Source organism: Tauraco erythrolophus, chromosome 27 (assembly GCF_009769465.1).
Source record: "Tauraco erythrolophus isolate bTauEry1 chromosome 27, bTauEry1.pri, whole genome shotgun sequence".
Lineage (NCBI taxonomy): Eukaryota > Metazoa > Chordata > Aves > Musophagiformes > Musophagidae > Tauraco > Tauraco erythrolophus.
In genome coordinates, this window is record NC_141491.1 from 6,342,024 (window position 1) to 6,357,758 (window position 15,735).

Sequence of the window (15,735 nt, forward strand, 5' to 3'; positions counted from 1 at the left end):
CATCCAACGTCTCCGTAGGGGAGCCAAAATGATCCTGGCACCCTGCACTGCACAGACTGTGAGGGGACAACCTGATCCCAGTCCAGTGCTTTGCCTGAGAGACCAGAACTGTGCTTGAGCAGACACTGGTTTCACGTGCTGTGCTCCAGAGCAGTGCTGCACAAGGGGCTGCTCCTCAAAGGACCACAGCATGAAGGACGTTTGCACGCTATGGCAGCAGATGCTGTTCCTCTGCAATGTGCTAGAGGATGCTGCACCGCGCTGCTCCTGGGGAGATGCCCTGCTAGGGAAGGGCAGAGCTCTCCACCCCTCACCCCTCATGCCCTAGAGGCTGCTGGTTCTTTATCTGGCATCCAGAGGTCCTGCTGCCCATGGGGATATTGGGACCACACAGCAGCACTGCAGAATGCCAGCCCACTGCTAACCTCTCCAGCATGCAGCGCCCTGAGCCGTGCTCCAGCAGACCTTGGCACAACCTACCGTGCCATTGCAATCATCACGCAGCCCCTGCAACACTTGGGATGGCGCCAGCACCCTGGAAGACCCTGGAGAAGACCCCAGAGCGCTCTGCCATGTTCCAGAGGATTTCTGCATCCTGCACCATGCTCTGCCATGCCCCGGCACGGCAGCAGCCCACTCGTCGTGGAAAGCCACAGACACGGGTGGGAGAGGGAGCCGGGGAGGGTCGGTGGCAGGGCTGGGCGCTGACTCAGCTGTTCTGGCACGGCCGTGCCACGGAGCACCGGGCCCAGGGAGGGAGGTGCTGGGTGGGGAGGGAGCGTGCAGGTTTCGGCCCCGGCGTGCACGGAGCCAGGCTGGCGAGGGGCCAGCACGCTGCCGAGACAGGCAACGCTGTGGGAAGCAGGGAGTGCCTCTGTACCCCCACCCTGGGCGCTGCCAGCCCCGCGGGGACGGGCAGAGAGGCTGCGGAGCCTCTGAGCTGCACCAGGCACCGGCACTGGCAGGGCCCTGCCTTTGCCTGCCAGAGGGTTTTGAGGGTGAGCCTTCAGAGCCTGGGAGACAAGGATATTTTTTTCCAAGCCAGATGTACCTTTCTGCCCCAAGGAACGTCCCCGGGGCCATGCATAGATCAGGGTGGAAATGTCATATTCTGGACCTCCACTCAACCACCCTTCAGGAATTTTGTGTCCCAGCACTGGCACCCTCCCCAGCTCTCCCCTTTTTGTCCCAGTAAGGGATGAGGCTCATCCCTCTACCCCTTGTTTTTGAGGAGGCAGATGGTGGGGGTCTGATTGTCCTTCATTTGTTGCCTCACTGAAGCTGAAGCTTCCCAGAGGCTCACTCCCCAAAACCTGATGGCACATGTGGAAGTAGGCAAAATAAGTTGTCATCCAAGAGGCAGCACGAGGGAGAAATCTGCAGGATGCCCATGCATTACTGGGTCTGGGATGGAGATGACAGGCAGCCCCAGAAAGAAGGAAGACAAGAAACCCTTGAAGATCTAAGGAAGAAATTTTTTACAATGAGGGTGATGAGGCACTGGACCAGGTTGCCCAAAGAAATTGTGGCTGCCCCATCCCTGGCAGTGTTCAAGGCCAGGTTGGATGGGGCTTTGAGCAACATGGTGTAGTGGACGGTGTCCCTGCCCATGGCAGGGGGGTTAGAACTAGATGGTCTTGAAGGTCCCTTCCAACCCAAAGGTCCCTTCCAACCATTTAGTGATTCTGTGATTCTATGATCCACCACCCTGTGCATCCATTCCCTCTCCACTGCTCTGGGAAATGCCTCATGGATGCTGTTGAACAACAGCATGGGACAGCTTGCCCCAGAAAATGCTCATGCAATTCTGGTGTTTTCTGCTGGCTGACAGTCCAGATCCATGCACTGGGAACACTTGGGATCATGCCGCTGATGTGCCCCTGTGGGTGTTGCATGTGGGACCATGCTACAGGGATGCCTTCAGCTAGATGAAGGAGATCCTCACCCCTAAAAGGACAGATAAATGGTCTCTCCACACTGACTCAAGTCTTCGTTGCATGCTGTCAGAAATATGCAGAGGAGGCAAACACAGTTGGTCTGGGCCCTTTAGGAAGGGGTAGGAATAGGGGTTAAAGTGGCCTGGAAGTAGGGCTTGAAACCCATCCATGGACCTATGGGCTTGGAAACAGTGGCCCTATCCATGCTGTGCCATAGGGCCAGCCCTGACACAGAGGGCAGAGAGGGGGGCTGTGGTACAGCAGAGCTGGAATCAAAGTGGCCATAACTAGGCTTGCCCCAAAATGCAGCAGGAAAAGCAGGTCAGACCACTGAGGTCTGTTACAAAACCTCCCAAGGACGGCAGGTGTGAGATGCTGTGAGGCAAGGAGACGTTATTCAGGGGATCCTGGATGGTTGCTGCATCCTTGTGCACCCCAGGGAGCTTTCTCAGTCGAGCTCTGCTGGGACGATCCGGTGCCTGTTTCCTCTGGGCTGAGAGCTTTGGGATGGAGACAACACCCACAACCCCCTCACCATTCTCTTTATTTACAGACACAACATCAACTGGGGGTGTGGAGATGAGAAAGGGCACCTCGCGAAGCATCTGCCCACCCAGGCAGCGCAGTGCCTGCAGCAAGGTCTTTGCAAGCCCTGCGCAGTGGGAGGGCAGGTGGGCGCGCGGTGCGGGCTCCACGACGTGAGGAAGCCAGCTGGCCAACCAAAAGGCGATACACCTCTCGTGGTTGAGCCTCCTCTGCTTTCTGAGTCATCTATTTCCACCGGCCACCCACCATGGTCTTCCCACGGGCAGCCTTCGACCTGGGGGAGAAGCAGAAAAGCATGCGTGAAAAGGCATCAGTGACTGTGAAAGGTGGGAGAAGGTGGGTGCCATGGGAGGAGAATCAGAGGCCCTGCAAAGAGGATCAAACCATCTCCAGTTGGTGCTCACTGCCCTGTGGAAGAAGGCCTTCAGCAGCCCCAGGAAAAAGCTTGGGACCTGAGCCAGTCTGCGTGCTTTGGGACTCCATGGGCACAAGCTCATGCACTTTGCCAGGTGTTTCTAAGAAGCCCCAATTCCCTTCCCACATTCCTCCCCACCAAGGATCCTTCAGAGAAGAAGCAAAGAAGCTGGATTTTGGCTGTGGAGGGATAAGGATAGCTGCAGGATCCTCCTCCCAGGAACCAGAAGCTGTGAGGCTGTTAGCCAGGACCCACCACATCGCTCTCCTTAACCAGCATCAGGGGAACAGGCACTGCTCTGGGCACGGCTCAGCAGCGAGGAGGAGGAGGAGGCTTGGGTGGACAGCAAAGGGAATTTCTGGCATGTCATCCCAAGAGTCATCAGCCCAGCTCTGTCTGCCAGTCCTCAGCCCTACTGCTGGCCTGTTGTCAGCCCTATGTCCATGCAGCACACGTGCAGGGGGAGACACATGGCACTCGGGAAATGCCTGTACTCACCCTTTGCTGCAGTAACGGGCCATGGTGGGGCAGAAAAGAAGAGAGATTGGGTGTAAGTGGTGGGGGGATGATGCTGGCTGTCAGATGGGGCAGGCTGAGCACCTCTCATGCGAGACAACAGGGTGGGATGGTGATGTGAGAGCAGCATGGTGCTCCCAAGGGTGGGGGTTAAACATCCACCTACACCCTCCTGTAAAGGGTCTCCCAGTCCTGGGCAGGGGACATGGGCACCAGAGCAGCCTCCCCTGTCCTTGAGGGGCTGCACAGCTCCCACAGCCCCTGGGATTTCCCCTCCTATGCAAGGACCTTCCCTGAGATGCTGGGCAGAGCCACGGCAGGAATGGGGGCTGCTGGAGGCTGTCAGGACCCTGCAGGACATGAGGCTCCATGTGTACAGGGGAGTGTCCCCAGGGTCTCTGGGGCAGGGGGAAGCTGGTGGAGGTGGGAGGCAACGGGGGGGGTCTGTCAATGGGAGCAGAGCAGCATGGACTGAAGTCCCTGGGACAGACCTGTAGGTCATGAACAGCAGGTACCAGTGGGACCAGGACCAGTGATGGGAAGGACAGGAGGTGACTCTGCAGGAGTGCAAGAGAGCCAGAAGATACACAGGGGGAGAACTGGGGCCAGGGGAGCAGGGAGCTGGAAGGGCGGGAGGCGTCGAGGGAGGATGCTCAGCCTGCCCAGGGACTTACACTTTCTGGTGGTCGCTAACGCGGTTTCTGAGGACGTTGATCTGCAAAAGAAAGGCAGGCAGGTGGTGAGGCCTGGCAAGATGCCCCACGCCCGGCCAGGGATGAGGGTCTGAGCGAAGGTGCATCACTGCTCTCTTTGCTTTCAGCGGTGCAGACCCTCTTGAGTGTTTGTCACCCCATGCACAAGGTGGGTATGGCCCTTTTCAGATGCAACCAGCTTTCCTGTGACAGCACCGTCGGTCGGACAGCCCACCTCATCTCCCAAATGGGAAGCAGAAGGAGCAGCCAGGCATACGGAGGGTGAGCAAGCTCGAGGAGGTCCTCGTGGCTCACCTCATATTTCTGCCGCTTGAACTTTTCCTGCAAGTCAAATTTCTCAGCCTCCAGATCGCGGATGGTTTGCCATAGCTCCTTGGCCTTGTCCCTGCGGGAAGAGCCACTGATGTCAGCGCAGAAAAGGGATGTGGCTCACAGGGAGGTCACTGCAGGGGACAGGACAGCGATGCCACCATCTCCTCTGCTCCCCCAGGATGGGTGTCTGCAGGCTCCATGCCCAGCCGGGGATGTGTTGGCCAGGCGGCAATGCCATTCCCACGGGAGGACCAGAGCCATGGGTGAGGTCGGGACACATGGGGACATGCGTGTCCCACGCGTGTGAGCGTGGCTCCCTCTGATGGCCGGCGCTGTCAGCAGCAGCCTGGCCGTGGTGGCCCAGCAGAGCCGTGGAGCCCACGTCCCTGGTGGGGTGTAACAGCCTGTCTCCCAGCTGGCCCAAAAGCCCCAGGCCCAGGATCCTGCCCTGGGAGGTGGGACCCAAAGCAGACCCTCTGTCCTAGAGGTCCTTCCTGCAGCCCGTGCTCACCTCAGCTTGTCTTCGTTGAGGTGGTCAATGTTCAGGGGCTTCCGCCGTTCGCTGAGGATCTTCTTCTTCTTTTCCCGCTCTGTTTGCTTCTTCCCACCCTTTTTCTCTGACTGAGGAAATCATCAGTCCATTGGAGGGAAGGAAATCTGCCCAGCTTTTGCTCTACTCCTATCCCCAGTTCTTTCCCCAACGCCCTCTGCTTTTGGGACTCCAGAAGCATGAGATCCTCAAAGAAATTTTGATAATAGTGGACAAGACACCCCGCACACCCCCATCCCTGTCCCTGAGGCAAAGCTGGAACCTCCCCTGGCCACCATGTGCAAAGCAGAGCTCTCAGCTCACTTTGGCCCTCTGACCAGTGCTGTGACCTAACCGTGGTGGCCTGTCTTCTGCTTGTAGAAACCACAGTCTACCAGCACCAAGGATGTGTGATGTGCTGGGGGGCCAGCCCACAGTCAAGCCCTTCCCAGGAGCACCAGCGGCTTCATTGCAACCATCTGGGGTAGGATCACACCTTCTGCATGTAGCCTCCAAAATGCAGCATGTTGGAGAAGGCTTTCTTCTTCCGTGCTTCCTCCTCAGCCTTCTTCCGCGCCTCCTCTTCCTCTTTGCGAGCTCTTTCTTCCTGCCAGGGTCAGAAGTGGGTCAGGAGCGGACAGATGGAGACCTCATGGACCAGCTTGCATGCAACACACAGCTCGTGCTCCCACGTGCTCTGCGGCTGGGCTTGTGCTACCCAAGACCAGCCCGACGCGCCATAGGAAGACTCACGGCCATGCGGGCTTGGCGCTCCTTCTCCCTCTCGCTGCGAATCCGCTGCTGCTCTGCCCTCTCCGCTCGTCGTTGTTCCTGCAGGAGGAGAAGACATTGGCTTGGACACCCCAGGGAATCTGCGTCCTCTCTGTCCCTAGGGACACATCCCTGACTCCAAAAGCCCTGAGAGCCCCAAGGGCAGATCTGCTGTTCCCAATGTCTCCCAGGAGAGCACATGGACTAGAGCCCATGGGAGAAGGTGCATCTCCGTTAGGCACCACAGCATCGCAGCAGCTGCAAAATATGGCCCAAATCTCATCCTCTGTCTTGCAGGGACAGGGGATGTCTCAGGTCTTGCGGTCGGGACTGTGGGGGAAGGCCCGTGGCTGTTTGCCCACAGGGGAGAGGGTGGCAATAGTGATAGAGGGAGGGGGCTGCAGACATACAATCCTGTCCTTGAGGGAGATGAGCTCCTCTTCCTCCTTCTTCCTGCTCTCAAAATGGGCTTCGATGAGGGCCTGCAGTTCATTCAGGTCCTTCTCCATGCGCTTGCGGTGGATGTCCTGCACCGGACAGAAACAACAGCGATGGTTACGCTCACGCCAGTGAAGCCCTCCAGGAGCTGCAGAGCTGCTGGGCACAGGGTGGAGGAGCGATGCGAGGGGAGCACCTCGCGGGGGTTGGCTTTGGGTGCGCTACTCACGTCAAAATCCAGTCTCTCGCCATCTGGGATTTTGGGAGGCACCAGGTTTGGCATGAAGACCCTGCAATCAACGGTGAGTAGGAGAATGGTGAGTCTGCAGCAGATACCTGGGGCAGGACGGTGCCTTTTGTCCCTGCATTGGTCTACCTAGCCCTCCTCTCCAAGCCTCCAGCCCCTGGGGATGCAGAGCGAGCACGTTTTGAGGACAGGGAAGTGTAATGTTGCTTGCTGGAGGTTGCCAGCTGGACAGTCTCAGAGGAAGACCTCTAGCATTCCCGGGAAGCACTCCAAGGCGCCTGCATGGCTGGAATAACTCTGCAAGCTGCAGGCAACTTGGCCATGACCCTTTGCCAGGCACCCTGGGGCTGGCAGCCACCCTGCTGCTCACCCGAAAGAGCACAGAGGAACTGTGTGCTCCAGTGTGACTTGGTACAGGGAACTGGAAACCATCCTCTCATCCACTGCAGGGGTCAGGAAGGGCAGGAGATGCTCAGCAGGGACACGTAAAGACACGAAGGGATGAGGCGAACATGGCTGAGGACAGATCTGCCTCCCAGACCGGAGTATCCCAGTGCTCCACGAGGACCCACAGGTTCCTGGCCATGGTTCACAGCCCTGCTCCTTCAGGTAGGTGCTCCTGTCCCGGTGCTGCTGACACTCATGTAAATGCCTGTCTCATGCCAGCCATGGCCAGGAGCATACTGGAGAGGTGTCATGGACCACGTACCCCAGGCTAGGGTGCCTGCAGATTTTTACCAGCTGCAGGGCCACAGGGCAGCTGATCTTTCCCCAAGGAACATAGAAAATGCTTCAAAACTGCCAAAAGTCTTAATTCTCAGGATGCCGTTCATATTCCGTGTTTATCTGCTTGTTTCTCTCCCTTGTTCTCTCACACAACAATGTCCCAGCCCACACTGTGGTCATGCTTTTGAGGCTTCACTCGTGTCCTTTATGGATGATGGTGCTAAGCCCATCACATGGAGCCTCTGCCCTGGCACAGCTCCTGCGTCAGACCTTGCACCAGAGAAAATGCACCGACACTTACTTGGGCTTCGGCTTCGATTCGCCTGTGAGTCCCCAGGAGAGAAAGACAACGTTAGTGTCAGAGAGGCATCTGCTTTCACACCCTGACCCAAAACCCACAACACGGAGCTGAGCCACCCTTCTCCCCAGGGCTGCACTGTGGACCATTCTCCAGCAAAGAGACATGCAACAAGGTGTCCGTCTGTGTGCCAAAACCCGCAGGCTGAGCAGAAAGGCGTTTGGCACCTCCTTACACGGGTGATGGGACCATCCCTCCCTCCCCAGAGAGGAATGAGGATGGATACTCACCTTCTCCGGGCTCCTGCTCTCGGTCCCCATCTCCACCTGTGGAAAACGCGATGCTTTGGCTCCTGGAGGCCAGCCCTGCTGTGCACCCTGCCTGCTGACACAGCGGGTGCTTCAGCCAGGCTGTTCCACTCTGCCCTATGCTTATTCCCATTGCAAAACCCAGCTCCATCCCTCCAGGATGAACGGGGAGAGAGCAGGTCTTTCATGGACATCCCTCACCCACAGATAGACCAGGAGAGCCCCCGGTCCTCTCCAGGAGGAACCCAAACAAGCTTTGCAAGAGCTCAGGCTGGGAAAACAGTAGTACTACCCTCTCCTTCTATATTTTGTATGAATTTCTTACCTAGGCAGCAGAAAGCCATCCCTCCTGCAGACCTCCTGCTGCCCCAGCCCTGGCAGAAGACGGAGCCAGGGCAGCTCTGCCCCAATTACTGCACATTGTCCCTCTTCAGCAACAAATGAATTCAGCACTGAAAACACCCACGGGGCCAGTGTCTTGGGGGACTGGGATCAGGACTGAAATGGCCAAAACTGCCCCTCCTCTGTTCCTGTTTTACCTTCTCCTGGTGTTTTCGTTTCATCTTCTTGTTCTGTTTCAAAATCAATGGGCAGAATATCAGCATCCATAAGTGAGGGCAGCCACATTCCTCCAGCACAGAGGCGTCATAGAATCATGGAATGGTTGGGGTTGGAAGGGACCTTCAAGATCATCTCGTTCCAAACCCCCTGCCATGGGCAGGGACACCTTCCACTACATCAGGTTTCTCAAAGTCTCATCCAACCTGGCCTGGAACACTTCCAGGGAGGGGGCAGCCACAGCTTCTCTGAGCAACCTGTTTCAGTGCTTCGCCATCCTCACCGTAAAAAATTTCTTCCTTATATCTAGGGTCCTGGCACCCTAACTCTGGGAGGATCCCATGGCTGGGATCTGAGCCTGCCTCACCAGCCATGGCAACACAAGGACATACATCAGTCTGTTCCAAAGAGGTCTCATGAAGTCCACTGCTCTTTGGATGGTGAGACACTTCAGAGCATGACCCCAGCTCTGGAAATGGCCCCAGTAAGGCTACGGGGGCCTCTTGGTGGAACAGGGTTAACTCACTTTGGGCATTATTTCAGCGTGCTGGACACAAACTGATCAGCAACCAGCAGAAAACACTGCTATCCTCAAGCTTGCAGGGCCAAGGCATTTGGTAGAACAGGAAAGGGCAGCTCATTTTTGACACCTCCTTACTGGAAACCACAGATTTGGGAAAGAGGTGCCCCTCTGTGCTGCTGGCCCTCTGCCATAGGCCATGCTGGGACATCCCAGACCCTGCTTGGCACCCCACCGAAGCAGAGCATGGCTCCAGCCAAGCCATGGGAGCTCGCTGCCGAAGCCACCACGCACCTTCTGCCTTGGTTTCTTCAGTCTCTTCCTCCTCTACCTGTTCTTCCTGACCTGTGGAATAAGGGGCAGTGTGAGTCTGATAGTTGTCACTCCCACTGGCTCCTTATGAACCCTGGTATCAGGAAAACTATGGCAGGGAGCCGGCCGAGAGAGAGACCCGGGGGTGAAGTAGCCGCAGGAGAAAGAAGGAGCGGTTCAGAAAGCAAAGGGCTTCACTCTAACCTTTACCCAAGTGCTCGAGCAGGAGAGAAAAATAAAAATTAAAGGATTTATAACCACCTCCTGGTTTGTCCCTCATTCCCTCTCCTGCTATCCATACTCTTAGAGCCCAGGATGGAGGGGAGTGAATTCTATTGCTCTCCTCTAGCCAGCAAAGAACAAGACTGGCTGCTATTAGGGAATGTGCCTTCGACGCCCTGATTTATGGCACTGTTGGAGTAATTTTCCACTGGAGGGAGCAGTATCCCCACAGGAGTCCTCTATTGGACTTAGAGTGATGCTGGGGCCCACAGGTCCTGGGAAGACTTGTGGTCCCACAGCGAGAGAGAAGAAAACGAAGATAGCAAACCACGAGTGCATTTGGTTGACAGATGTGAGAGAAGCCACAGACACAGGAGCAGGTACGCCCAGCAGGGCGGGAGGGGACGAGGGCAAGAGGCGAGCGGGAGAAGTGGAAGAATGAAAGAAAAACATTTCCCAACCAGAGAGAGGCAAAAGACACCGACGCACGACATATTCACAGCAGCAGTGGACAGATGAATAAAGAAAGGTGCAATAACTACCGTCTTCTTCCTCTATCCATTCTTCCTCTTCTGGGCCAGGGAGGAGGGAAAGGAATAAGTGCAGAGGTTAGTCAGACACCATAAAGCTGTGGGGCGTAGCTACGGCGTGCACGAGATGAGCACTCCAGCACTGCAGTGGTTTCCCCCTTGCACCTCTCTTTGCTTTTAAGGCTCAGGATGCTTTTCTGTGCAGCAAAACCCAGCGCCCAAACCCGTCCCCAAATGCACAGCCCAGCTGTGGCACAGAGCAGCTGCGTCGTGGGGTTTGCTTCTTCATCGGACTGGGGCAGCTGGAGGTTTGTGCTTGGGCATCATTAATACACATTCAGCTGAGGCTCCAGCTGCCATTGCGTGACTGTGCTCACATCTCTGCCAATGCCCGAGTTCAGCGTCCCCACCCCTGTTTTGAGGCAAGGGATCACTCTGACAAAAGAGATCTTGGAAACATTCAGGCTGGTTTTGATCCTACTGAGTTTTCAGGCGGAAAAATCTGGAGCATGGTCTCATCTGCGTTTTCTGGTCATGGTTTGCCCATTGCGGTCAAGGAACTTACCACCACAACCCACCCAAGAAAAACACTGAACCAACAGCACTCGTCTCTTGGTCCTTGCAACTGCTGGTGAAACACTTACCTTCTTCCACGTACTCCTCTTCACAGAGCACATGGGCACACGGGAGAGAAGGAAAGGAAAAAGATGCAGGTTATTGAAGTTGCTCTGATCGTTTCTTAGCTTCAGTCCCGGGACAGCTGCAGATGCTCCACATCCTCTTACCTTCCTGCTCCCTGCGAAGCACAACACAAATTTGTGGAGTTACAGTGATCTGCTACAACAGGGCATGCGAGTTCGTCAGTGAGGCCAAAGGGGAATTTGAAATTTCCTCAAGGCTGGCTCTGCTTTTTCATAGCAATGGGCAGTGACTGCTGGGCAGGTTGCCGTGTGACATGCTGCAAGGTGGCCATGGGGACAGGACAAGACCCAGATCACCCTGCACGCTGGGGACAGCAGGAGCTGAAGTGCTCGACTGATGCTTCGACAGCGATCAGAGCACAACATCGTTTTGCAGCTTGAGAAGATCAAGTGATCATGGCCTATAATCCTAAAAACGGGCATCTCACATCTCATCTTTGCCCCAGAATCCTTTCCTGGCCTTGGGGGAGATGCACAGCGTGTCCTCAGGTGTGCCCAGGCGTCAGACATGCGAGTCTTGTGGCATTTAAACAGGAGAGAAGGGTTCAGATCTACTTTTTTCTGCTGGTGGATGAGAAGTAGGAGAAGTAGGAGCTGTGTTTGGGCTGATCCTTATGACCACGTATCGCAGACATTGAGCCTCGTCTCTCTGGGGTGCACCTCATGGCCCAGCAGCCCTCAACTAGCAAAATCTGCCCTCAAATTTGAGCCTTGGGGAGCGATGCTCTGGATGTGGCAGCAGGACCCCAGCAGCAGCAAGCTGGTGACCTCAGCCTTTCCCCAGCACTATCCCACTGGTTTAGACCCCAACATTTTTAATGCAGGAACTGTCCCTTGCTGTGTGCATGGCAAACCATATCTGGCAAACTGCGTCCCTGGCAAACGGCTCCCAGCCCAAAACTCCCCACTGCTGGGGGCCTCGGCACTATCGCAGCAGCGGTGCAGATGGGCACAGGGTGGGGGGATCCCAAGGCCCTTTCCTGCTGGGGTAATGATGAGAGCTGGTGCCCCCCAAATGGCTAAGCAATGCTGGGAAGGAAGGAAGGGAGGAAGGGAGGAAGGGAGGAAGGAAGGAAGGAAGGAAGGAAGGAAGGAAGGAAGGAAGGGAGGAAGGGAGGAAGGAAGGAAGGAAGGAAGGAAGGAAGGAAGGAAGGAAGGAAGGAAGGAAGGAAGGAAGGAAGGAAGGAAGGAAGGAAGGAAGGAAGGAAGGAAGGAAGGAAGTATTTAAAACCACACCACTTACTGCTCATATTCTTCAACGACCTCTTCAGAGTCCGACATGCCTGGTTATCTGGCAGAATTAAAGGCAGATTGGAAAAAGCGAGGGTTAGGAGCTGAGATAAGGACAAGCACAGCCTGTCCTCTGGAGCCCGAGACACGGGCTTGGAGCTTCGAGCTGTCCCCAGCCAGGCTGCCACAGCGTTATCTGGGCACAGATAAGGCTCCCCCCTCCCCTCCATTCCCAGGATATCACAGCTCGCCCCAAATGGAAGGCAGGAGATTAGACACAGCCTCCTGCAACACCGATAACTGCTGGCAGGAGCCGTGTCCGGGACACGCCGCTCCGCTCACCGCAGCCATCTCAGGGTGCTGTGTTTGCTCAGGGCACGGGAAAATAACTCAACCATTAACATCCAGCTTGTTTTGATTCCTGGCTATTCTTAGCTCAGTTGGGACACAGAAACTTGCAGGGATGTCCTGTTATCTCAAATTTACAGCCCTGTACAAGCCGCAGCACGAGATCTCGGTGAGAGCTCCCAGTCCAGCCCTCCAAGAGCGGATCACACTCTGGAAAGGGGCGATCCAGGCTCAGCAGGAGCATTTCTCTCCTGGTCCTGGACTTGAGACTGAGGTTGGCTAAAAGGAATAATTCACAGCCTGGTTTAGCAAAAGGGCTAAAAACTCTGCAGAAACAGCCATGCTCATCTTCTCAGCGCACTCATCTCCCTCCCAGTGGTGGTCAGGAGGACTTTACTCATCATCCCACCTCATCTAGGTCCACCACAAGATCTGCATGGACCAATCCCCTCATCGGCCCCAGCCTTGGGCATCCTGGAGCAGCCCTGAGCATCAGCCCAAGCCCCTGCACAGTCTGTTCATCACTTGCATTCATGCCAGACCTCGGCAAAGCTGACATGCAGCAGGACAACGCGAGGCAGCTCTAGAAATAACTTTCATGTGCCAAACCACCTGTTCCCAGAGCAGCGCCGCTTCACTTCTCCTCCTGCCAGGCGTCCAAGAACAACTGCTCCTGGCTACATCTGTTGAGTATTTATTACCCGGGATGGGTAGGACAGGCTTCAGGATCGCTTATTCAAGATGCTGAATCTGGGACTGGAATCCACAAGCACGGGAAAGACGCATTACAGAAGGGGCACCTCTGCATGCCCGTGGCTCCAGGGGCGGGGAGTCGTCAAACCTCAGTTCTGAGCAGTGACTCAGAAAGTGCTTTTTGGAAATGAATGAAGTCAGAACTCAGCCCCATCTGCCTCGGGTTCACTGCCTGCTTCTGCCATCCTTGCTCCCTTCCCTCTGATGGATACGAGGCTTGGCCCTATGCACCCCTCTGCAGCACCATGCCCTTCATCTCTGCTCCCCCTTGAATATCAGTTCCTGGTCCTACTTCTTCCCCAGGCTCAGAATGGTCCAGCACCCAAGACTTCATCCAATCCTCTTGCAACACAAGAGCAGAGATTCCCTCCTGGCCACAACAGCACAAACATGCTTTTGTAAAAGCTCATTTCTACATTTCCTTTCACCTCTTCTCTCATACATCACCAGATCCCACAGAGCATTCGCTGAGGAACAGCAACAAAACCAGGACTGTTAAGGGGAAACACAAGGAAAAAAAGTAGCTCTAGGAAATATTTATCCATCCTCTGCACAGTGTTATGGTTTGAAGTGGGGGGGGGGAGGTCCGGGTGGCAGAAGCTGCCCATCACACCGGACTCCCGTCCCCCTCGGGGCTTGAGCCAATCGGCGCCTCTGCGAATTGCCCTGTTTACGTCGGGACAAAGGAACCGGAAAGGTGTGTGCCTGTGCCCAGGGGCGAGGAGACGGGAGGGGGGCACGGCCCCCGCTCCCGGCTCCCGGCTGGGCCGGCGGCCCGGGCCGGGCTGGTGCCCGCCCCGTCAAGGATGGCGGCGGCGGAGCCGCTTGGGGAACTCGGGGAGAGCCCCGCTGCCGGGGCGCCCACCGGGCCGAGTTCACCCAGAAAGGGCTGAGATCTGGGAGAAACGGCCACACGGATAAGAGGTCAGTGAAGATGGAACGGAACAACGTGTGCCGCGGCTGAGCCCCCCTTGCCAGCAGCCCCTTGTAGCCAGCCCTCGGTGGGGCAAGCACAGACCCACTCGCAGCCTCCTCCTCGTGGAGGACCCACGTCGAGCAGAGATGCCCGAGCCTGAGCACGGTGCATCTCGAGCCCGTGGGATGCCCCCGCCGATGGGGAGGGGTTTCGTTAAAGGAGATGCCCGAGCCGGAGCCTGTTGTGACTCACGGGCACAGGGCGAGGCGCATTTGCGCATCTCAGTCCGTGCGGAGCCGCGTTTCGGGTCGATGTGACGCCCCACGCCAGGGCGAGTGGCTACAGCTCCTTAAAGCCCAGGGCTGGTAAAGCCCGCACTGGGGCAAATCCGATGGGGTAAGGATTTGCCCCCAGCGGGTAGGATTCACGCTTTCGCCTTGAGTAGGGGATCCACTGGAGCAAGGGACAATGGTGTAAGGGCTCCTGCTCCTTTAAGAGAAGCGGCAGGAACAACATGGAATGAACTGACCTGCACCCCCCCATTCCCTGCCCCCTGCGCCGCTGGGGGGAGGAGGTAGAGCCGGGAAGAGAAGGCAAAGGGGAGGAGTGGTGTTGTTTTTAAGACCTGGCCTTGTTTTCTTGTTATTCTCTCAAGTAACCTTTTTTGTGGTTTTTTTTTTTTCTTTCTAGGTAGCTGTTAATAAATAGTTTTGCTTTAAGAAAACAGCCTCTTTTGCCTGGGACCGTGGTTGGTGGGTGCTGCTCTGTTCCTGTCTCGACCCTCAGCTCTTTTATTATGTTTTTCTCCTCTCCATTTTACTGGGGTGGGAGAGCTGCGTGGGGTTTAGTTGCCGGATCGGCCTAACCCACGACAACAGAAACAGATAAACTTTTCCATTAAATCTTTGAAATGTTGTTTTGAAAGAATAGAGAGAACCCAGCAGACACGTTACAGAATTAAAGAGAAAACAGCACACATGTTATTGACTCCACAAGTCTCCCATCTTTTGCTGTGTATTAAATAATCCAGACATCCCTCCCACTCCTTACAATCCCCCTCTCCATTAACTCAGGGTTGGCTGGTCACACCTCTGGGGCTGAGTCAACTACAGTTTGCAGTTCCTGTTTTCCTCCAGGCTACCCAGACACAGAGATCTTGTTTCCCAGCATTTACTCCAGCTTGGGTCACATCACTGCTCCCTTCCAGCTTGACAGGTACAGACCATGCATGGGAGCATCAGGCAACATCCCACGGGCATCGCATCCCTCTTGTCTCCTCCAGAGATACAGGGAATAGGGATCGATGAGATCCCCCTGGCACCAGGGCAGCCAAAATCCTTTTCAGCCACCTTGGCACAAATCAGGGTGGTTTAAAAGACGTTGGTGAGTTGTAAATACAACCCCCTGGAGAGGGTCCTGATGCTTTATCCTTGGGAATGCCTTCATGGCAAAAAGACATCCCAGTGCAAGCGGCTGGGGAGGGCCCTTAACCCCAACCCAAATCCCTTTTGGGTCTTTAACAAGCACCCTTCCACTGAGCATCCTACACCGCGAGCGGGCACCCCACTGCCCCAGCCTTACCTCTGCCACGGGCACCCGTGAGATCCCAGGGAGCCGAGGGGAAGCCAGCAGGCGTCTGGGAAATGCTCTTTGGGGGCAGGAGGCTTTAAGGGGGCTCCAGCACCCACCCCAGGGCGGGCAGTGCCGGGAGGAATGTGCCCGGCGCCCAGCGAGGAATGCAGCACTTGTGAGCTGCTATTTTGGCAACCGCAGCCCCGGCCCCCTCTGCCGCTCCCCCTTCCCCCCCAGGAGCCCATATAAGCCCAAGCTATTGTGTGGCCTCAGAGATTTGCTATTTTAAACCCTCCGGACTGAGATACGCGAGTGCC

At 56.1% G+C, this 15,735-nt stretch overlaps 1 protein-coding gene across 4 annotated transcripts; it reads right to left on the reverse strand.

The window, feature by feature from the left end:
- Positions 1–2,708: 2,708 nt before the first annotated feature.
- On the reverse strand, positions 2,709–11,880 carry TNNT2 (troponin T2, cardiac type). Of its 4 annotated transcripts, none has more exons than XM_086627158.1 (17): positions 11,843–11,880; positions 10,684–10,694; positions 10,543–10,560; positions 9,129–9,179; positions 8,296–8,328; positions 8,049–8,051; positions 7,739–7,774; positions 7,452–7,473; positions 6,407–6,467; positions 6,150–6,266; positions 5,722–5,799; positions 5,465–5,575; positions 4,951–5,060; positions 4,422–4,512; positions 4,089–4,129; positions 3,397–3,402; positions 2,709–2,757 (listed from the first exon to the last, which is right to left on the reverse strand). In XM_086627158.1, the coding sequence occupies exons 1-17, from the start codon at positions 11,878–11,880 to the stop codon at positions 2,709–2,711; spliced, it is 876 nt and encodes a 291-aa protein (XP_086483284.1). The 4 variants fall into 4 exon arrangements, with proteins under 4 accessions (XP_086483284.1, XP_086483283.1, XP_086483285.1 ...); XM_086627157.1 differs by lacking the exon at positions 8,049–8,051 and adding an exon at positions 9,911–9,940; XM_086627159.1 differs by lacking the exon at positions 7,739–7,774.
- Between the last annotated feature and the right edge of the window lie 3,855 nt (positions 11,881–15,735).

What these genes read in the sequence shown, in the direction of transcription:
- TNNT2 (XM_086627157.1), bottom strand. Translation starts at nt 11,880, where the DNA reads ATGTCGGACTCTGAAGAGGTCGTTGAAGAATATGAGCA. An exon ending in GCGAGAGACTGGATTTTGAC is followed by an intron (nt 6,267 to 6,406) that starts GTGAGTAGCGCA and finishes TGTCCGGTGCAG; the next exon opens with GACATCCACCGCAAGCGCAT. An exon ending in TCAAGCGGCAGAAATATGAG is followed by an intron (nt 4,130 to 4,421) that starts GTGAGCCACGAG and finishes TTTCTTTTGCAG; the next exon opens with ATCAACGTCCTCAGAAACCG.